Raw genomic sequence first — 23,333 nt, forward strand, 5'->3', positions numbered from 1 at the left:
GTCTGTAGAGTCCGGGGAGGAGAGTAATGGCCCGTCCTCCCACACGCGGAGGGCTTTCCCTCAGACACACTGGAGTGAAGCAGGGCTTTCCCTCAGACACTGGAGTGAAGGAGGGCTTTTCCTGTGCCACACTGGAGTGAAGGAGGGCTTTCCCTCAGACACTGGAGTGAAGCAGGGCTTTCCCTCAGACACACTGGAGTGAAGCAGGGCTTTCCCTCAGACACACTGGAGTGAAGCAGGGCTTTCCCTCAGACACTGGAGTGAAGCAGGGCTTTCCCTCAGACACACTGGAGTGAAGCAGGGCTTTCCCTCAGACACTGGAGTGAAGCAGGGCTTTCCCTCAGACACTGGAGTGAAGCAGGGCTTTCCCTCAGACACTGGAGTGAAGCAGGGCTTTCCCTCAGACACTGGAGTGAAGCAGGGCTTTCCCTCAGACACACTGGAGTGAAGCAGGGCTTTCCCTCAGACACTGGAGTGAAGCAGGGCTTTCCCTCAGACACACTGGAGTGAAGCAGGGCTTTCCCTCAGACACTGGAGTGAAGGAGGGCTTTCCCTCAGACACTGGAGTGAAGCAGGGCTTTCCCTCAGACACTGGAGTGAAGCAGGGCTTTCCCTCACACACTGGAGTGAAGGAGGGCTTTTCCTCAGACACACTGGAGTGAAGCAGGGCTTTTCCTCAGACACTGGAGTGAAGGAGGGCTTTTCCTGTGACACACTGGAGTGAAGGAGGGCTTTCCCTCAGACACTGGAGTGAAGCAGGGCTTTCCCTCAGACACACTGGAGTGAAGGAGGGCTTTCCCTCAGACACACTGGAGTGAAGGAGGGCTTTCCCTCAGACACACTGGAGTGAAGGAGGGCTTTCCCTCAGACACACTGGAGTGAAGGAGGGCTTTCCCTCAGACACACTGGAGTGAAGGAGGGCTTTCCCTCAGACACACTGGAGTGAAGGAGGGCTTTCCCTCAGACACACTGGAGTGAAGGAGGGCTTTCCCTCAGACACACTGGAGTGAAGGAGGGCTTTCCCTCAGACACACTGGAGTGAAGGAGGGCTTTCCCTCAGACACACTGGAGTGAAGGAGGGCTTTCCCTCAGACACTGGAGTGAAGCAGGGCTTTCCCTCAGACACTGGAGTGAAGGAGGGCTTTCCCTCAGACACTGGAGTGAAGGAGGGCCGGTGTCAGAGGGCCCTGCCTCGCTGCAGCGCTGCCTCTCGGCGCGGGGCGTATTGAAAATGGCTGTTTCCCTGTCGCCGGCCGCAGACCCGGCTCAAGTTTCAGGGTTTGTTTATCCGCCTCCGCTCGGAGGCGTCCGCTTTATTGACTCTCGCTCCGGAGCGCCGGCCGCTGCGAGGAGGAGGAGAGGGAGGGGGGAGAGCGGAGCGTGCGGGTCAAACGCTGGGCCGGGCAGCGCTGGGCTCAGCGGGACTGCGGGCGCAGTCTGAGCCGGCGGCGGTAATCTGAGCTCGTTTAGCGGCGCTCTGTGGATCCGCCGCGTTAGAGAAACTGTTAGGGGGGGAGAGAGGGGGGGCAGCCACTCACTGTCTCACACGGGAAGCAGGAGAGGAAGTGGAGGGGCCTGTGTGGGTGTGTGTGCGGGGGGAGGGCAGGGTGTGGGCTGTGTGTGCGCGTGTGGTGTGTGTGTGCGCGTGGTGTGTGCGTGTGTGTGTGCGTGGGCGTGGTGTGTGCGTGCGCGTGGTGTGTGCGTGTGTGTGTGCGTGGGCGTGTGGTGTGCGTGCGCGTGGTGTGTGCGTGTGTGTGGGCGTGGTGTGTGCGTGCATGTGGTGTGCGTGCGTGCGTGTGGTGTGTGCGTGCGCGTGGTCTGTGCGTGTGTGCGTGTGTGTGGTGTGCGTGCGCGTGGTGTGTGCGTGTGTGTGGGCGTGGTGTGTGCGTGCATGTGGTGTGCGTGCGCGTGGTCTGTGCGTGCGCGTGGTGTGTGCGTGCGTGCCTGTGGTGTGTGCGTGTGCGTGCGCGTGGTGTGTGCGTCTATGTGGGGACAGGGTGTTTGTGTGCGCGGGGTGTGTGTGTGTGCGCGCGTGTGTGCGCCGGTGATGTGTGTGTGTGTGTCTGTGCGCTCATGCTGTGTGTCTGTCTGTGTGTCTGTGTGTGTGTGCGTGCGTGTCTGGACAGAGAAACTGAAAGCTTCTCTTCACAGCTAGGCTGCTTCCATAACCCCAAAAAGGAGGACCATTGCAAGATTCAGCAGAGGCAGAATTAAAAGTGAACTTTACCCCCAAGTCTATGATGCATAAGGCTGTAGTGTACTCCCCACAGAGCTGATGGGCGACATGCGATACATTTTCCTGGCCACTTTCAACAGTTTTCTGTTTCAAGGAATTTCTGGTACTTGTCTGTGCATGCATGAACATAACCGCCATGGCTATTTCTTTCACATTTATTTAACCAATAAAACACCAGTTTTTTATTTGACACCACTTTTAGCCAATCATTTGTTAGACCAGAAGACGAGGAATTTAGTAAGAAAAATGCATATGATGTGAAAAGGGGGACAGGCGAGTGTCTGGCTGGAGGCTGCTGGGGTGGACAGACAGGGTGGATATAGAGGCTGCTGGGGTGGACAGACAGGGTGGATATAGAGGCTGCTGGGGTGGACAGACAGGGTGGATATAGAGGCTGCTGGGGTGGACAGACAGGGTGGATATAGAGGCTGCTGGGATGGACAGACAGGGTGGATATAGAGGCTGGGGTGGACTGACAGGGTGGATATAGAGGCTGCTGGGGTGGACAGACAGGGTGGATATAGAGGCTGCTGGGGTGGACAGACAGGGTGGATATAGAGGCTGCTGGGGTGGACAGACAGGGTGGATATAGAGGCTGCTGGGGTGGACAGACAGGGTGGATATAGAGGCTGCTGGGGTGGACAGACAGGGTGGATATAGAGGCTGCTGGGGTGGACAGACAGGGTGGATATAGAGGCTGCTGGGGTGGACAGACAGGGTGGATATAGAGGCTGCTGGGGTGGACAGACAGGGTGGATATAGAGGCTGCTGGGGTGGACAGACAGGGTGGATATAGAGGCTGCTGGGATGGACAGACAGGGTGGATATAGAGGCTGGGGTGGACTGACAGGGTGGATATAGAGGCTGCTGGGGTGGACAGACAGGGTGGATATAGAGGCTGCTGGGGTGGACAGACAGGGTGGATATAGAGGCTGCTGGGGTGGACAGACAGGGTGGATATAGAGGCTGCTGGGGTGGACAGACAGGGTGGATATAGAGGCTGCTGGGATGGACAGACAGGGTGGATATAGAGGCTGGGGTGGACTGACAGGGTGGATATAGAGGCTGCTGGGGTGGACAGACAGGGTGGATATAGAGGCTGCTGGGGTGGACAGACAGGGTGGATATAGAGGCTGCTGGGGTGGACAGACAGGGTGGATATAGAGGCTGCTGGGGTGGACAGACAGGGTGGATATAGAGGCTGCTGGGGTGGACAGACAGGGTGGATATAGAGGCTGCTGGGGTGGACAGACAGGGTGAATATAGAGGCTGCTGGGGTGGACAGACAGGGTGGATATAGAGGCTGCTGGGATGGACAGACAGGGTGGATATAGAGGCTGCTGGGGTGGACAGACAGGGTGGATATAGAGGCTGGGGTAGACTGACAGGGTGGATATAGAGGCTGCTGGGGTGGACAGACAGGGTGGATATAGAGGCTGCTGGGGTGGACAGACAGGGTGGATATAGAGGCTGCTGGGGTGGACAGACAGGGTGGATATAGAGGCTGCTGGGGTGGACAGACAGGGTGGATATAGAGGCTGCTGGGGTGGACAGACAGGGTGCATATAAACCGCACTGTCTGACTCCTCAGCCCCAGTCTAAACGGGGCACTGTCAGGACTGCAGGGGGAATGCGTCACAGTGTGCAGTAGTCACAGCCGCCGACTCGCCCCCTGCAGTCGTGACAGTGGCCCTGTTTACACTCCCGGGGCTGCGCTTTGTTGTGGTGACCCGTGTTAAATCCTCGTGAAGATTGATTCCGTTCGAGAAACGGAGCATTATGAGCTCTGAAACGAAAACCCCGGGTCTTTTTACGATTGTGGCTAACTCCCCCTGGCTAGCTCTCTGGTTTGAGTTAACTAGGTCACCCATTTAATTGCATCCGCGTCGGCGGTAATAACAAACGGATAATTTACGCTTTACACACCAGCCCTCGGTCTCCGCCGACTTGTGCTCCTCCTAAACCGCCGGCACGCTGGATCCTGCGGGGAAACGGGCCGAACGCTCGCTCGCTCTCCCCTCAGGCCCACCCGCTCTCTACAGAGAGCTTGTCCCGCTCCTTAGGCTCATGTGCGCGCTGATCCAATTTGAAGTCGGGGCCCCACGTTCTTCAGAGGACCCGTTTTACAAGTGCGTTTCGAACACCCGTCCTGCAAATCGCCGCCGTCAGTCAGAGCCGAGGCCCACGAGAGCCGGAATGGAGATTACGGTCGGTGCGCAGTGCAGGTGTCCAGTGCACTGTCTGTGGAAGATATGACCCACTGTCTCTATGACCAGGGCATTGATCACTGTAATAAATCTGGTGAGAAAAGTCAATACCGTTTGTGCTGGGACAGGAGATAAGTTTTGTTTATCCATTGTCTGCGGTGATGTTGGACAACTTGTTTTAAAGAGTCTACTAGCTAGTTTGACACTAACCTGTTAATTAATTTGGATGTTTAGATGAGGAAAGAAAGTTTTCAATCACGTGTTTTATATTGTGCAGTGTTTTGGAATAATCTGTTCCTTGTCCCCTTGTTCACGACTGTAAGCCTCTGTATTCGGGGCTGTTGCGGTTTAAAGCCGGTGTAATCCTGCTCGTCACACTGTTGCCTGCCATTGTTCTGCAGCACCCACTGCAGCACCGCTATAAGATTATGAGCACACAGTGGGTAATGCCCGCATCCTGACAAACAGAGGAGTAATGCCTTTTTAACCCCTTAACGCTTCGCAGTCGCCTCTTAATTATCGCCTCCACACTCCAGAAAGGCTCCTCTTCCCTCCACTAAATTTGGAAAGCTGGTTTCAGATGCTTTGCACCTTGCAGCTGGGACAATCTGCTAAAAGAAGTCTTAAACTTGACAAACTGATTTCAATTGCTAATTTTAGATGTGTAATTCATGACTCAGTCACTGAAGCGTGCTCCCACTTTGAACATCTGCCGTGCTTTCTAATTACCGTTCTGCCTCCGTCTCATTCCGCATTCATTGTTTATAACTCGTCTGTCTCGTTGGGTAACTTTTGTTTGAGGTCAGGTTTCGATGGCAATGGGGTATTCCTGGTTAAATAACAATGAGTGAGGTGTGAGATCCGAAATGTGTGATTAGAATGTTCTTTACGGCTGATGGTTCATTCCAATGCTGATGTCACGATCACTACCGGCAATTAAAAGTTCTAGAACACTGAATTTAGAATTTAAAAAAAAAAGAAACATTCCAAAAAGCCGCCTCTTCGGAGGGTTGAAGAGAAGACTGCCCACAAGAAGAGGGGTGCAGACCGCCAAATGGCTGCCCAGCCACACTGCTTCCTCTCTGCATGTACTTCTTTAGCTTCAACCCGGAAGCTGCGGGGCTTCAGAAGTGTGCGACTGAGTTTCATCCCAACTCTGATTTACAGCAGAGGTTAATCGGTGAGATTTTGGGGCGGTGCGTTGGCAGCAGGTTTATCGATCGTCACGGCTGTGGTTTGGGCCTCCTATATTATTGAAAACATTAATAGCCAGTTGAGAGGCTTGTTGGACCATTGCCAAATTTAGCATTGGCTGTTCCTCAGCCCATTGCTGTCGTCATTGTTGAGAGAAGGGAGTACGGAAACAGAATGCACAATCAGGGGTATATTAGAATTGTGTTCGTATTTCATGCACCGTTTTTCTTATTAAAGATATTTCACCAGGAACATTAGTCTTTGTTATAGAAATGTTCCCCGTCATATAAATTGTAGAAATGTAAAAGTGTTGATTTGTCTCTAAAGGCTTGTTCTCTTGTTATTCACAGCAGCCTGTCTGTGCATTGTACTGCGTACTTCGTCACATTAAGATTAAAATAGGGTTTTCATCAGCATCTTGGCTGTAACTGGAGCCAGCCCCCGGGTCCAGCGATGCAGCTTTGAACGCTGCTTTAACAGCTGGGCTGCTTCCTGTCCAACGCGTTAGATCAGTGCTCTCGATCCTACTTCACACGACGTTCCCGTTCCCGTTCCCGCTCCCGCGGTGTTAACCGTGCCGGCAGTGAGATCGGAGGGAGGAGGTGCGGGGCCCCCCCTGTACGGGACGTCCCCCCGCCCCCCCCCCCCCCCCGGCCCTCATCAGCATTCAGAGCAGACGGAGTATTGATTGTCACATCGAGCCGGCGCTATGACATGATTCCCTATTATGAGCCCATTGATCGCTGCGTGATTGGCCGGGCTCCTGGGGGAGACGCATGGGGATCTGCGCCATCTGCAGCCCATCAGTCAGGAGCAGGAACCGAGCGTCGCCACGGCGATGCGCTCAGGGCGGTATCTCGCCGTACTCTGTCTGACCTCACCAGGTCCCCCCCGCCGATACCGGGTCAGTGCGTGTGAACTTTCAGGGCGCCTCTCTCCTGGATGGGTGGTAATTCTGGTTAATGGAACCACATTCTAACACTCGCAGGTTTCCAGGTATAAAGCATGTGTTGAAATGTGAAAGGGTGCAGTGAGGCAGTGAGTGATGTCTGAGGGGCTGATCCCCACAGCAGCCAGCACAGACCAGAGGGCAGGGAGGCCCAGGAGGGCAGGGAGGCCCAGGAGGGCAGGGAGGCCCAGGAGGGCAGGGGAGGCCCAGGAGGGCAGGGAGGCCCAGGAGGGCAGGGGAGGCCCAGGAGGGCAGGGGAGGCCCAAGAGGGCAGGCAGGCCCAAGAGGGCAGGGAGGCCCAGGAGGGCAGGGAGGCCCAGGAGGGCAGGGAGGCCCAGGAGGGCAGGGAGGCCCAGGAGGGCAGGGCAGGCTGGCCAGCAGGGGGCACTGCTCACATGTGCACGCCTGTGAAACGCAGCACAAATTGGCACTTGTACACTAGCAAATTTCCCATCCAAATGTTAAGCGAATTGCCAAACGGTTTCCATTAACGACTGATATGTGAATATTCTTAGAGGGCGTGACTAGCATTGTCTGGAGTGCCCGCTGCCCTTTCTTGTGCTTTTTGGAGCTGAAGCCCGTGACGTCAGTCCCCCTCATGTCAATATTTATTCAACAAATCTGTTTCCCCTCACCCTTTATCATGTCTCCTCTTTATCCATATGCCAGCATATGCGCAAAGTTTTTGTGGCATTTCTGGGGGGTTTTCCCCCTAATTTCAGGGGTTTCCGCTCAGGTTTACTGTCTGTGTGGAAACCCCAGTTGTGTCGGCTCCGCCGCTACAGCACACAGCGGCCCGGGCTGGTGTCCGTGCGGACCTGCCCTCTCCTTCCCGGGGCCCGCGGTGTGACCGAGTGTGTGCTGGAGTGAGAGAGAGAGGGCTTGGCTCGAGCTTGGCTGTCCTCTCTCCGCTGGTGCCCAGAGAACGGCCGCGTTTACTTATTCACAGGAGCCGTCCCTCAGGTTATGTAATTAGAGCCGGCGCTCAGACACTCTAACCAGTGGCCTTATTTCAGCCTAAATCAGCACACGGCCCCTGCGCATCTGGCTCCCTCAGAACCCCCGCGCATCTGGCACCCTCGGAACCGCTCGGCATCTGTTGATCTTCTCACTCTGATCGCACTCGGTTTTCTTTGGCCGCTGATTGTGTGTGTCTGTGTGTGCGCTTGCGGATGTGTGTGCATGCACATGCCTGTGTCTGTGTCTGTGTTCGCGCACTTGTGTGTATATGTGCTTGCCTGGCGTGTGCGTGTGAGCGTGAGCATGGCTGATGCCAGGCTGTGATTGTGTGTGTGTGTGTGTGTGTGTGTGTGTGTGTGTGTGTGTGTGTGTGTGTGTGTGTGTGTGTGTGTGTGAGAGTGTGAGTGAGTGTGAGAGTGAGTGTGAGAGTGAGTGTGAGTGTGAGTGTGAGAGTGAGAGTGAGAGTGAGAGTGAGAGTGAGAGTGAGAGTGAGAGTGAGAGTGTGAGTGTGAGTGTGAGTGTGAGTGTGAGTGTGAGTGTGAGTGTGAGTGTGAGTGTGAGAGTGAGAACTCTTGCGGTGCTGGGCGTGCTGGCAGACTCTGGGCTGTGATTGTGTATGTGGAGAGATCCTCACCGCGTCTCCAGCAGATGCCAGATGTTGAGCATTACGCTGGAGAAACGCAAGCAGCACACACAGGCTCTCTCTCTCTGATCTCGACAGCCCTTAACTCTTAATGAACTCCTCACTCGCGCCAGGGAGAGCCAGGTAGGGAGAGGCAAACTAAAAGAAGCAAAGCTTTCTGCAGTTCAAATGCATTATATCAGAGAGAAGGACTTTGATGTGCCTTATTCCGGGAGCCTTTTACCCTGCATTGATACCCGAGACCTCCACCCACACCGATACACTCCGGTGTGAGGAGGCCTTTCACTCACAGCATGCTGAATCTTCACAACGCTGGCCTCAACGCTCCTCATCTCCTCAGATTCATTCATTAAAGACGATGTAATCGCATTACAGCTCGAAACGGGCCAGTGTGACTAACGCCTCTCAGACTGCTAACTGTGACCGGGTACAGTGTGACTGTGGGCCTCGGGGGCCCTGCGGTCGTGTTGCGGTCGTGTTGCGGTCGTGTTGCGGTCGTGTTGCGGTCGTGTTGCGGTCGTGTTGCGGTCAGGTTTCCTCACTGACCCGCCCCTCCCTCCCGTCCCCCCCCTGCAGGAAGCCCCGGATCAACTCTCAGCTGGTGGCCCAGCAGGTGGCGCAGCAGTACGCCACCCCCCCGCCCCCCAAAAAGGAGAAGAAGGAGCGGCCGGAGCGGCCGGAGAGGGAGCGGCCCGACGGGGAGCGGCCCGACCCCGTCCGGCCCGAGGGCCCGCCCGAGCAGCCCGACCAGGACCGGCCCGAGAAGGAGAAACCGGACCGCGAGAGGGACGTCAGCCACACCGTCGCCAAAAAGCCCAGCAGCAAAAAGACCAAGTGAGTGCCACCCGCCAAAGCCCCTGTGTGCAGAGAGGGAGCGCTCCTTAAGAGCCGCCCTAACAACCTGCGGCCTTCTCATGCCAAGTGGCTGAAGCCAAGCTGTTCTTGGCCCGTGCGGTGCTTGAGTGAGAGCTCTGAAGTGCTAAACCGGTAGGGGGGTGCTCTTCCGTCTGGGTCCTCTAAATCCAGTGGCTGTATGCGGACACCGTTCTGTTGCGGCTGTCCTCCCGAGATATTCCCACTGATGTGCTGTAGACCTGTTCATTTTGCGGCACTAAAGGTATCAGTGTTGTTCCGTGTTCTGGCCAAAGTCCCAACGTGTCTCTCTCAGCCCAGCCGTCCTGTAAATCCCCTTTTATTTATCCATTAAGAGCCACTGTTGCTGAAAAGCCCTGGAGAAGTCAGCCCTGTCCAGGTTTCTGGAAGGCATGCTTATGAACCCTGCTCGAGACCTGTAGGCTCCCCTTAGGGCAGACTGGATATTATGGGCAAAGATCTAATTTGTTTTTCTTCGTAGACCCAAGTCAGACATTCATCAGAGTCCACCCAACAGCATTCAGTCAGCAAATGCAACAACCAAGACCAACCACTCCCACATTTCCAGGTAAAGTATGCGTTGTTTTGTCTTTAGTGTGTCTAGTTTAGCGAGAGTAATTGTGATGATCATTGTCCCAGCCTTAGAATCCGCTTATTCTTGCAGAACAATTTAGCGGAAAGTTGCATTTCTGTTTCCTATTTCTTACAACTGCTCCGCCGTGCAGGCAGATGGAATCAGTTATATTCATTTTTTTTATGAATTTGCAAGATGTTCATACCAGCAATATTTCTGATGAAGTCATCCCGAGGAGAACATTTGATTGCATTGTTCTTACTTTCCGAAGCATATAATTTTAATATACAGTACTGTGCAAAAGTTAGAGGCCACAGTTTGTTTTATAAATTTTCCAGTGAAAACAGCCATCAATGCAAGGTATTTATTTTTCAGTGTCAGAAAATAATACAGCAAAAATGCATTTAATACCAAATAGCATAAAAACCACATATTTCCGTATTCGTGTCCGCATTTTGATTCCATTCTTTTGGGGAGACTTGGTTTGAGTTTTTTAGTGAAATCTGCAGGGATATTTTTGAATGCTTTTGTTAGGTCTGCATTCTCTGCTTGTCCCAGACTCATTCAGTGATGTTGAGGTCTGGACTCTGGGGCGGCCAGTCTAATCTCAGCAGCTTCATCTGAGCAGTGTGCTTGGGGTCATTATCTTGCTGTAAAATTAATTTCCCCCCACTCAAACGTTGTCCACAGGATATGCCGTCATATCAGCATTCTTTATCAGCATTCATGATGCCTTCAGTCAAAACCAAGTCCCGACAAAGTTATGCAGCCCCAAACTTGCACCGATCCTCAACCATGCTTACTCCCAAAAATCCTCAATTCAGACTCACCGGTCCATAAAACCTTACTCCACATCCCAGGTGCCCAGTTCTGCTGCACTAGTGCAAATTTTCTTCTCTTTGTTTATTCCACCTTTTCTCAGTGGTGGTTTTTTGACAGCTACACACCCATTGCATCTAGTTGTCTCCTCACAGTGGAAGGCTGCACATTTATTCAGATCCATCTCTCAAAGATAAAATCTTTACGAACCGACTTTGATGATGATGGTTTCGAGGGTCTGCCAGTTCTTGCTCGGTTGTCAAGGGGCCAATTTTCTCTGTGTCTTTACAATCATCTTTTGAACTCCAGTTTTGGAAGTTCCTGTTCTTTTCCACCTTCCTTATGCAGTTAAATGAACCTCCTTTAGACATTAAAATATCTCCTTTAGACATTTTAGATGGACATGACAAAGAAATCTGCAGGACTGCTAAGGTGTGTTTGGGTAGTTGTTTGTTTGAATGTTCGAGTCACTTTTGAAGGCGTTCAGTGTGAATGACATTATTGTAACTTCTGGTAACAATAATGTCGTTCACACTTTTGCTAAAACCACCAAGTGTTGAGAGGACACAGCTGTAACTTGTTTGCTGATTGGAAGGATGGAAGACTTGGTGGTAGTAGGGTGCACAAATGACATGGACGAATCGGCAAATACCGATAGATTTGATATAATGCAGTGGTGTAGGCTTTTCTGTCATTTTTCTGTTGAATACTTTTCCTGCATTATTGTCTGACACTGGAAAAAAATAATTGGCACTGAATGGCTGATTTGACTGGAAATGAAAGGGTGGTTTCTGCTCAGTACACACATTAGATTACATTATAGGCATTTAGCAGATGCTCTTATCCACAGCAACGTATAACAAGTACTGTATAATATAGACATCTATCAGGGAGATGGACAGGGATGGCACACTGTGTCCCAAGCAGCGCTTCCCTCGTTAAGTACTGCTGTTTCTCTCTCTGAGCCGACACATCCAAGGCCAGAGAAAATATTCTCGGCACACGCTAGAAAGCTCCACGATAGTCGGTGCTCGGCCCCTCTTGAGCCCGGTAGAGCTGAAGGGATCTGTGCCCTGCGTGAGGGGGTGAGGGGGTGAGATCAGGGCCTGACGGGGGATATCCCTTCGCAGACCCAAGCTGAAGAACGTGGACCGCAGCACGGCACAGCAGCTGGCCATCACGGTGGGCAACGTGACGGTCATCATCACGGACTTTAAGGAGAAGACGCGCACCTCGTCCACGTCCTCCTCCACCGTCACGTCCAGCACGGGCTCGGAACAGCAGCTCCACAGCTCCGGCTCAGAGAGCATGGACAAGGGCTCCTCCCGCGCCTCCACCCCCAAAGGAGACCTGTCCCTGGGGCACGACGAGTCCTTCTGAGCCCCCCCCCCCCCCCGCCCCCGCCCCGCCCCGGACGCACGCCCATCACCCCAGCCCCCCGCTCCCCTCGGCCCTGGAGGACGCGACAGAGCAGAACACGGCTGCGCTCAGGCCTATCCCCACACGCGTGACGCTGGCGGGACGGCGGGGTTCCCGTGGGCGACACCATGACACCTGTATGTATCCCATTGTTTTATATGTGTAAGTGGATGTTGCGGCCTAATTATTTTTTTGTTAGTTTTTTTTTTTTTTTTGGTTTTATTTTGTAAAGAATACGCTGTGCAGTTTCCCACCTGCTTTTTAACAATTCCCGCCCGTTTATTATTCTTATTTATTGCTTGTTGCACCTGTATGCATTGAGAATTCTTTTTTTCGTTTTTGTTTTTATTTCGTTTGGCTTTGTTCAGACTTTTACTAAATAGCAAGGCTAACATTTCCTTCCTTCCTGTTGTTTTTTTGAAAAGTTGAAACAGCAAAAATCTCAAACCCCCTTCAAACACTGGTGCTAGATGGGCTATACTGTGAATCAGTTTCACCTCTGGGGTCACTGTCTACAGAGTCAAAAACGGGAATGACGCGCGTGTCCTTCCTCTCTCTCTCCCCCGTGGGACCCGGTCCACCGGAGAGGAGAGGTCAAGCGTCACGGTTCCGTTCGCAGAAAGAGAACCGTCCTCGACGTTCACAAGGGCAGTCGGACTTCAGCGTGTTTTACCGTCGGCCATATCCCGCAGGCTCCTCCTAGTCAAGTGCGGTCGGTCCGCAAACGCTGCGCTAGCTTTGTCAGCGGGCGTTAGCTTGGCGACGTGTGAGAGAAATAACACTAATGTCTGTTGCGATGCGTCTGTTCGGGCCTCTCTGGGTCTGCAGTGGCGGAGGGGGGAGAGTTAGATTGGCGGCTTCTCTATTGGTGCTAAATGGGCGTTTCGGCAAGGAGGGAAAGCGATATGGAAAACACAAAAACAAAACCAACAGATCCTGATTGAATTCTGAGCTTTCCTTGGGAGCCAAACTGCAGCGCGTCGGTGCGTCGGTTGATTCATTCAGTTTTTTCACTTTTGTTTTAAGGCATTAGAATTAATTATCTGAGATTAAAGGTACAATAGGTCATTTCGGACTTCTTACGGTCAAGAGAGGAATAGCAGCAACAAACACCCTCAAACCACGACACTGTTTATCCCTCCCCGTTCTCTGTCAATGCGCTGAAGTTTAAATGCCATTAACTGTAGCAATAAGAACCAATTTTCACCCAATGAGCTTGAATTATTGTACAGTTATCCAATGTTTTGGGACAGAGTGTCGGGCCATCAACTGTATATTTTGAAACCAGAAATTAAGGACTATAGACACAGGCAGAGGGCGAGGCAACATGTCAGTGAGCCTTTTTCAGTGATAGGAAGGGATTTACAATGTTCTTGTAACAATGTTTTAACACAAAAATCTTACCTATTGTACCTTTAAAGAGCCGGTTTGCCCCTGCAGTGCAATGGCAGATGTACTGATGTTTATTTTATGTTCTTAGCAGTGCAGCAAAGAGCTGGATATTTAATGAAGAATCATTTCAACCTGTGATGGATAAATGTATTGAGACTCCAATATCTTAGTGAAGGTAACTAAAACTTAACGGTAATAACGATAGTAACAGTACTAATGATGAAGCATTTTTCTCAGTGCAGACCGCACACCTTTAACCGATTTAACCAAATAAAACCGCTTTTCCTTCCCTAATCCTTCCCCTAAAATTTAATTTTACCTGCTCACCGTCTACCTTTGTAGGAAATGGCAAGTTCTCTCCAATTTAATTCCTATTAAAGTAGAGTTAAGATCAACACATTTTGCTTTGAATTGTACTAAACTTGTATAAAGAATAAAAATGTTTATACAATATCTTAGTTTTATTTATTGAAGGACCAAAGTAATTTGATATTGATATGCTACATAGACTAAAAACAATTTGAAATGTTATTATAAAATGTGTGATATAAAATACATTTTAAATAAAGTCTAATATAATCCATTTAAATGGTGTAATTCTTGTGCGTTGGGGTTTGTGTGTAAACCATACGTGGATATGAGGGAGCCCTCCACGCAGGGTGTAGTCTCTGTATGGACAGTAGTGTGTGAAGGAGATCCAGCAGCAGTAGTGAGCAGTGAGGTCTGTAAAATGGCCCCTTGGCACGCTGCTGACCTCTGACCTCTGACCTGGGGCCCACAGCCCTCTGACAGTGCAGCTGAGCAGACACACTCACACACTCACATACTTACACGCACGCACACACACACTCACACTCACATACATACACACACACACACACACACACACACACACACTCGCATACATACACGCGCACACACACACTCACACTCACATACATACACGCACACACACACTCACACTCACATACGTACGTGCAAGCACACGCGTGCGCACACACACACACACACACACTCACATTACATACATGTACACACACACAATGGCGTACACATGCACACGCATGTACACATGCTTGCACCCACACATACATGCGCACATATCCACACGTACACCTGCACAGACACACAAAATCTATCAACAACAGAGGTCACAGAATACCACAGTCAATGCTTCTTTCTGGCCTTTCTCCTGTCGGCTTACGTGATAAAATAAATAGTGAAATAGTGAAAAATAATGAAATTAAATAAATATAAAAAGTGTGCAATCAGGTACTGTTAATATCCATCCAAATAATCAGTAAATCTGGACCTCAGTCTCTTGCACTGAGGGACATTGGGAAATGATGGACTGTGCGGTTTCTTTTTCTTTTGTAGCGGTTTTTGTTTTTCTGAGGTGGTTAAAAAAAATAAAAGCTGAGCTCATTGAGATCGGGGGTTGGGACAGAATCCAGTTTGCTCTACGAACAATTTTAAAAACCTGGCACCAATGGCAACAACACTACAGGGACGCTTGAAGTCTAATTGAGCGTATAGCACACAGAACATGCACATGGGGTGGCTGTTGACTAGAGTTCTAGCGAAGGCTGTTTCATCATTTTTCAGTTGTAAAATGATCCATGGCTTTGTATAAAATACTTCAAGCAGACAATGTCAAAGAAGTTTTATGATGCTACATCTGAGAACCGGGAGTTAAGACTTTGATTTTAATTCTGTTGTTAATGTACTCTTTAAACTGCATTAATTAAGCAACTTGTATCAAAGCGAGAGAAGATTTAGGATGTCTGCATTAAATGTGATTAGAGAATCTTTTTTATGTGAACAGAATAAATGGAACATCCTGTTGAAGAGAGGATAAGATATCCTGTACAGGACTAATCAAATACAGTGGGGTAATGTTGATTGAAAAAACATGTGAATACAAGTATATTATTCCCAATGGACATGCTTGACAATGTACTGCAATACATTAAATTCATAATTCATTTCATTCATATAGCCATCTTTTTTCCACTTGCCTTACCCAGTTCCATACATATTGAGTAAACTTTTGTAAAACTTATCAATTGTATCTTAAATTATTGAAAATTGAATATTTGCTGAATATATGAACTTTGCTTGTATGTAACTTGAAATGGCACAAGAGCCAACATTATGAGAATGACAATGGAGCTGAACAGTTTTTAACGCGCAAGCAGTTCTGTTCTTGTGTACGATCGGTAACCCTAATTTACTGTGTAAAGATGGTTACATTCTTTTCTTTAGCTTTGTTTGTCAAGAGACCCAAATATAGAATGCTCGTTCAATTATGGTCTAACAAATCTTGTGAATTTTTAACGTCATTGTATTATACAAGCTCTGTTTTTATTTTCTCTAATACGATGTCTTGTATGATGCTTTTGAAGTTTTTTGCTCCGTAAAATTATGTAGGGTCTGTTAGTACATGGAAAAAAAAGTATAAATATAAATATATATTTTATTTTATCCTGTTTTTCGTTTTTTCCCGTCGGTCTTTTTTTCCCACTTGCCGAAGTGTCATTGGTGATTTCGTGGTGTGGTCAGGTTCATTTCCTTGTGCTCTATGTATTTGGGGAATTTGAAATGGTCACTGCTCCTTGTCTATATACAATACAATGTTGATATATACATGTACCTGGCATGTGCACGACTTTGTTGTTAGAGGCCACTTTATCATTTCTTCTGCTTCAAATAGAAATGTCTATTTATGAATTATGCTTGTAGTTTTTCACAAATAAAATGGTTACATTTATTTAATTCTTGAGGGGATTTGTTTTCTTTTATTTTTTGAATCGAGTGTGGGTCGCGCCGTCTCGAATGAAGAATGCTTGCCAATTACGCATTTTTGAACCCGAAGAGAGCCAATTTTTTATTTTCTTAACGGGTGAACTAAATAATGCATTATAATAGTACATGCAAATGCCAATTAAGCCACATTTAACAAAGGCATTTCATACATTGCAGATTTGGTCATATTGACATCGACATCGACATCAATCGGTACATGACACAGTAGTAAGAACTTCATGTCCTAATTGGGTGTGAATGACCCTGGTATTAGAAGTCACCACATATCAAAAGTAATTTTTCAACCTTCTACTAAATTGGGGAAGAGAATTTAACTATTAATTACCCTTGCCTTCCCTGTGAAAATGTGAACATTTCTATGATAAATAATTAAATTCAATTCCAGGGTCATTTCTGCAGTCTTTTGAAGATGAGTTTCCCCCTCTCCCTTATGCCCTGCGCTAATAAAGGCTTCACTCTGCATAGGATATCAGCGCTGTGCCTAATCTCCGGCTGGCCTCCGAGTGCGTTCCGCGTGTCCAGTCAGCTGCTGTCATCGTGGCGGAGGATTGAGACGTGTGCGTGTGTGTGCGAGTGTGTGAGTGCGTGTGTGTGCATGTGTGTGTGTGTGTGCGAGTGTGTGAGTGCGTGTGTGTGCATGTGTGTGTGCGAGCGTGTGTGCGTGTGTGTGTGCGTGTGTCTGTGCGCGCGTGCGTGTGTGTGTGTGTGCGCGTGTGCGAGCGTGTGCGTGTGCGTGTGTGAGTGTGTGAGCGTGCGTGTGTGCGTGTGTGTGTGAGCATGTGTGTGTGTGTGTGCGTGTGTGTGAGCGTGTATGTGTGTGCGAGCGTGTGTGTGTGTGCGAGCGTGTGTGTGTGTGCGAGCGTGTGTGTGTGTGCGAGTGTGTGAGTGTGTGAGTGTGTGAGTGTGTGAGTGTGTGTGTGCGAGTGTGCGAGTGTGTGAGTGTGTGAGTGTGTGAGTGTGCGAGTGTGCGAGTGTGCGAGTGTGCGAGTGTGCGAGTGTGCGAGTGTGTGAGTGTGTGAGTGCGTGTGAGCGTGTGAGCGTGTGAGCGTGTGTGCGTGCGTGTGCGTGTGTGTGTGTGTGTGTGCGAGCGTGTGTGCGAGCGTGTGCGAGCGTGTGTGCGAGCGTGTGTGTGTGAGCGTGTGCGTGTGAGTGTGTGCGTGAGTGTGAGTGTGAGTGTGAGTGTGAGTGTGAGTGTGAGTGTGAGTGTGAGTGTGAGTGTGTGCGTGAGTGCGAGTGCGAGTGCGAGTGCGAGTGCGAGTGCGAGTGCGAGTGCGAGTGCGAGTGCGAGTGCGAGTGCGAGTGCGAGCGCGAGCGCGAGCGCGTGCGCGTGCGCGTGCGCGTGCGCGTGCGCGTGCGCGTGCGCGTGAGTGTGTGTGTGTGCGTGTGTGTGTGAGTGTGTGAGCGTGTGGGGAGAGCCGCTCTGCCCCGCCGAGCTGCAGCACGAGGCAGGCCAGAGACGGCCTGTCATCTCCGCTGTGCAGGGCCCGCTGAGGGAGGGTAATGAGGCTGTACTTAGAGCCGGGGTCGCTCAGTTTCCTCATACTGCTACTACTCCTGTGCCAACTGCTCCCAGGGGCTCATCTGCGAAATGGCCGTATCATTCAAGCCATTGCTTCTATTGATGCAATGGGCTATAGCTACCCACTGCGTATTCATGCATGGCTTTGGTTAAGATTAGGAGCTGGTCTTTGTGGGGAAAATCTACTCATAGCAGTGAGTCCTTTCGGTGGGAGCTGGTACTGACTTGTGGGAATCTTATACAGCAATATAAACCGTCTTCCATAGGCAGCGCCGTTGTATGTGGGGAGAAAGGTGGCAGTATTCCTAGGGCCATGTAGTGGTGGTGTCCCCAGCTGCTTCTCTGCAGTCCCCTTCATCTCTGCATCGCTGAGAACCTCCTGTGCTCACACTGTAATCTAATGATGTACTTCTTCTGAAGTCTTGGGTTGCTTTTTTGCTGGAGGTAAGGTTGGCACTGCGTTTGTTGCTGTTTTTGCTTATAACCCTGTATTTTTCCATCTACCTTGGTGCAATGCCCTTTGTTGTGTTGTTTGTGCTGGGTGTCTTCATAAAGCAGGTTTACTGCCTCATGAAAGCACAGTTGCAGAACTCGTGCTGTATAAAAGACTGGATTGGAACAAGAAGCTCCAGAAGATGAAGTACCTTAACTCACAAAGTTGATCAAGCTTGCAGGTGACATCGCGTCACATTTAATATGATAAAAGCTCAATTACATTATTTTTTCCCAATCGTATTTGTCTGCTTTCAAAAATAGTGATATTATTTGTGAAAGTACATAAAAGAGCTTTCTCTTTGTGAGGCAGCTAGCTCCAGACACCATGGGCCTCATGTATAGAATTTGGTTGGATTTCATCCTTTGACTGTATGTACGACCAGCGAACTAAATTGTTTATAGCCAACACATGATTCACAAAATGTGTGTACCAATGAAAATTGTTTTGTGAAATCACACATACACACGCTTAATTTAAGAGAAGAGAAGAGAAGGAGCTTTATAACTCACCCAGTGAATGCCCTCAGTTGTCCTTTAACTGGTGGCTTAGTGTTTTATTCTGCTGTTGAAATCTCAGTCAACCGCTGCTAAATAACACTATTGTTAGATATTAAAAGATAAGAAAACATAATGGCAAAAAAAGCTAATGTAAAAAAAGAATGCTCAGAATGTGAAATTGAGCTGTAACGGAGGAGCAAGCATGAGCACACTATCGTTAGGTACCAGAAGTAGCACTGGATCGAGCAAAACTAAACATGTTACTTTGCTCACTGACAGGATGGCTCTCGCTAACTGGTGTCAACTTTTTTACTCATGCGATATTCATGTAGTCATGTCTATAATCAGTTGATAATTAACAACTGCAAAGCATTTTTAATATTTGTTCTTCCATGTGCTAGCACTATCACATGCTGTTGTTAAAACATGTTTTCTACATTGTGTGGTGTAGCTGTTCAAATTTAGCTTCTCTTCTGTTGGTTTTACACAATATTTTAATGTCTCAGCTCAGTTATTGTGAATGTTAACATATGTTTCAGGAACATCTCATCAGCTTGCGTTCATTGAAATGCCTCCAAACTCATTGGACGGTGCTTCACCCTACAGCAAGACAATGATCCCAAACATACACGAGTACTCTCTTTCTGATGTTCCAAGCAGTTTGTTTTGGTAAGCCTATTGCCTGGCCAATGTTGCTGGCTGTTTTTTCTTATAATAACTTCCTTTGCATTCATTGGCACAACTCTGGTCCTCATGTTGACAAACACCAATGTTAATAGCACTCTGAAATGGGCAGAATGTATAAAAGAAAAGTGCTGTACTCTACATGGTGAAACCAAAATTTATAAGAAAATACTATTCAATAAAAGCTGAAAATCTGCACTTTACCAACATGTGAATTATTGTATTACTCTGCAGTGCAGGGGCAGACCATGAAAAAATATTATCTTGTCCCAAGACTTGTGGAGTTCACTATATGTGCGCGTGTGCGTGTGTGTGTGTGTGTGTGTAGGCTATATTCCTTTGTAGCTCCCCAGGTTATCTTTTCCAGCAGATTTTCCCTCTGATTTTATTCCAGCAAATCCTCCAACATGAAACAGTCTTGACTACGACTTCTACGCGATCACACAGAGCAGGTTTTACCAGATGAGTACCTTCCTTCCGCTGCCGTCTCCCTCATCCAGGCCGCAGCATGAGTAAATCCATATGTTCCAGGCAGAAAATGACGATCGGAAACCGGCTTTTATTTGAAGAGAAATAAGGACTTGTCATGAGTAGATTAAACAATGGATATAACAGAAACAGTGCGTCTCTGGACTGCTGGAATAATATAGAATCTGTGTTTCACATATAGAAAAAATGTGCCATCTCATTTTAATGCGCTACTTGGGTGAAGTTTATTATTGCAAAAGTTGTTCTATCAAAATGTGCTAATAAGGAAAAGATGAGCATTGGAAGTATTAAAACATGGAGCATAAAGAAAAAAACTAATTTATTATTATGTATTATGCTCTCACATACATTATTTAGAGGCGCTTTATTTATTTATTTTTAATCCCGCGAATGAACAGTGCGAGTTGAGTGAGTCCGTGGCTCAGCTATGCCTTACAGATGTAAACTGGCATTGCGGTTTTTTTCTGATAACCCTGTGAAATTGTTAATGGAAGCCAACAGCGTTGTGTTTTCACCAGCGCTTCAGAAAAGAATTAGCTGGCTTTCTGTACCCACATTGTTGAAATATTTAGAAGAGCATGATTAAACGGCACTTCAGAGGTGGCCCCCTGACCTGGTTGTTGAGATTTGATGGGGTGTATTGTTTTTGGAGAGTAATGAATCAAACAGTTGTTATTTGTAACAGCCCTCCCCTGCGCGTGTTGGTACTCACTGGAGCTTGGAGATGAGATTCATTTGAACAAGAGCCGCGGTTTGCACTCACTCCACAGAAACCACAAGACATGTCTGGGAAGCACGCTGACAAACGCGTTGTGCATTATGAATTGAGCTATCGCCAAACGGAAGGGAAGGATATTTGAGTCAAGGTAAGTAATTAAAAAATCTGACTGAGCTTTTGCACTGTAAACACAAGACATTTTACCAAGACGCCGATACCTTTTTAATGCACACCTCACCAAGAAAACAATGATGCAAGGAAAGACTTTAATGGAAGGAATTTCCTTGATATAAAGAATAAAGGAATGTTTCCACATAGTTATTTAGCACTGATATAACCTAAGAATAAAAAGTACAGAGGAATTTAAATAGAATAACTTTGGTTAACTGTTATGAATCAATCAATAACAAATATATTATTGCAATTTGTGACGTATGTGGACATAATATTACCTGAGCATCTGTATTACACACAATCTCTGAGGAATGAATACATTGACTGTCTGTGGTGTACAGATACTGGCAAAGATGTGTGTGGACTTGTAATGTTGGCTGGCTATGATATAGCACAGGGATACTCAATCTTACCCAGAAAGGGTCAGTGTGGGTGCAGGCTTCTGTTCCAACCGAGCAGTTACACACCTGATTCTACTGATCAGCCATTTGAGTCTTCGCAAAGGACCTTGATTAGTAGAATCAGGTGTGCAGCTTTTGCTACATTTTCATTGTTCACACTCTTCTTGGGTAAAGTCTGACAGAAAATGACTTGAGTCACTGGCGGCCATGTTCTTGTGAATATCTAGAACAGCAGTCCCTCTGCTTCACACCCTAACCCTTTTCTTTCCATTTAATCTCAACAAAACACAAAGAACCCCTTTTACCTATTTCCGAGCAAGGCATTAATGAAACCCCAGGCGGGTGGGGAAAGATCGTTTGATCTGCACCGAGATGGCCCCTGGCAAAAAAAGGACATTTTGTTCTTTGACCACAACCACGTGCTATCATGATGACTGCCCAGCAGACTCCACAGAAATCTGTGAAATACAGCGTTTAGTTAGCTCTGTGAGTCAATACTGGATTGATCCCTGTTTTACAGGAACACGCCGGTGTGCGTCGTACACATGCAGGGCTCCGGACCGATGATTTCTGCACACACACACACACACACAGTTTGAACCAGCAGCCCCTCCACAATTCAGCTGAGACTTCTCTGGGAATACAATCCATTTAGTGATATTAAAGTATTGAGCTAATTAAAAAGGAAAAGGAAAATTGTATTTCCTGCCATAAAGGTAAGCATCAGAGCTGGATTGCTACAATTCGTATATTGAGATTCAGTGAGCAAATGGCCTGGCAGCTGATGAGTTCAAGGAGAAAGTCTATTCACTTGTTATGGTTGTCAAGAAATAATATCAACTGTAGCACAAGCCGTGAATAGGCTGAACAGACTGCACCACAGCGGGGCTTGTGTATGCAACAGAACATAGTATAACATTTCCCTTCTACAGAAATATGAATTATCCCCACAATATTTTCTAAGTTTTGCATTGAAAAAGGGTTATATTGTTCAGTTTTTGCTTCTGTGGTTCTATACGGAATCCATATGTATCATCGCTATGGCCATCATAACATCCATCCAGATAGATGAATCACATGCAATCTTCTCAGGAAATGGATGGGGATGCAAGTGCTTTCTTTCCTGGAAATAAGTAATGAAGACTGAAGCCATGGTCATATTTAAGGCTCGTATTAGAGTGCCTTTGTTCCCCCCCAGGTCCAGGAAACTGCAGGGCTTACTGAGCGAGCCATAATGGAGTCATTCGTTAGTGACAGAAAGACTGGGAGTCGCTACGGTTTCTGCTATGCCTTGTGGGGTGTAAACCATTGGCATTCTGAAATCAGAGCATTCTATTCCAACACTTTCAGTGAACCCCTGAATTCTGGTTCTTTTTTTGTCTCCAAAGAAGTTAGCTGATTTAAGGAGATCACATGCTCTGGTCCAAATGTATTTTTAATGTACCAAAACAAGAATAGCCTACTGTATAACATTTCATTTATTGTGAAAACAATTCTTGAAATCAATGTATGTATTTAATTATAAGTCATTTTATTCAGTTCTCTTCAAGAATTTGTTTTGTCTTTTTGAAAGCCAACCAAAAATAAAAATCCTTCCCCAACAATAACTTACATTGTTCTATTGAAAATGTTTTTCAATAATACTTTTGTGAATCACACATAATTTCTTACAATGATTCTATTTTTGTATTGTCATTGTGTTGCTGCTTTCTGTTATTATGTTTTGTTCGTCTTGTATGCGTGACATCATTTTGTCTTCACTTTGGATTCTATTATTACTATCTTATGCAGTATATACTCTATCTATTTAATTTATATATTATTAACATTTTTCTATATTTTACCATGTGTTGTAATGTATGTTTTATGCAAACCCCAGAAAGACAAGCGTCTCACTTATGCACCAGATAATGAGGTTCCTTAATAAACTTAAGCTCACCAGCTTTATGAAGTTCAAAATAGCTTTGACAACAGTCACCAGATCCAAGTCTTCTAAGCAGGGGCCAACAGCAAAAAGGATTATTTTTTATTTTTTCGAGGCATCAGCAGGCAGATAAACCAAATTCCGCTAATCACCACACTAAAACTTCAATGAGAAAGTGCAATTATAAGCGTGAGCATTAATTTTAATCTTATTTTGTTAGTATTATTTTAGCGCCCGTTTCCTCTGAAGGCCGTATGATAAAAGATTTATGGAGCAGCAGGCCCCGAGCTCGTAAACTGGAACTGTAAATCTTTGTTCAAGAACTTTACTTCTTTTTTC

The 23,333-nt window shown here is 47.7% G+C and overlaps 1 protein-coding gene across 1 annotated transcript in view; it reads left to right on the plus strand.

The window, feature by feature from the left end:
• rybpb (RING1 and YY1 binding protein b) overlaps nucleotides 1-11,835 on the plus strand; it is a 23,152-nt gene extending 11,317 nt beyond the window's left edge. Inside the window, exons 3-5 of the mRNA XM_061220765.1 lie at nucleotides 8,766-9,023; nucleotides 9,544-9,630; nucleotides 11,586-11,835. Coding sequence (XP_061076749.1) covers nucleotides 8,766-9,023; nucleotides 9,544-9,630; nucleotides 11,586-11,835 — 595 coding nt within the window. The remainder of the gene's footprint in view (nucleotides 1-8,765; nucleotides 9,024-9,543; nucleotides 9,631-11,585) is intronic.
• The last annotated feature ends 11,498 nt before the right edge of the window (nucleotides 11,836-23,333 follow it).

This window comes from Conger conger, chromosome 14, assembly GCF_963514075.1.
Source record: "Conger conger chromosome 14, fConCon1.1, whole genome shotgun sequence".
NCBI classification, from domain to species: Eukaryota; Metazoa; Chordata; class Actinopteri; order Anguilliformes; family Congridae; genus Conger; species Conger conger.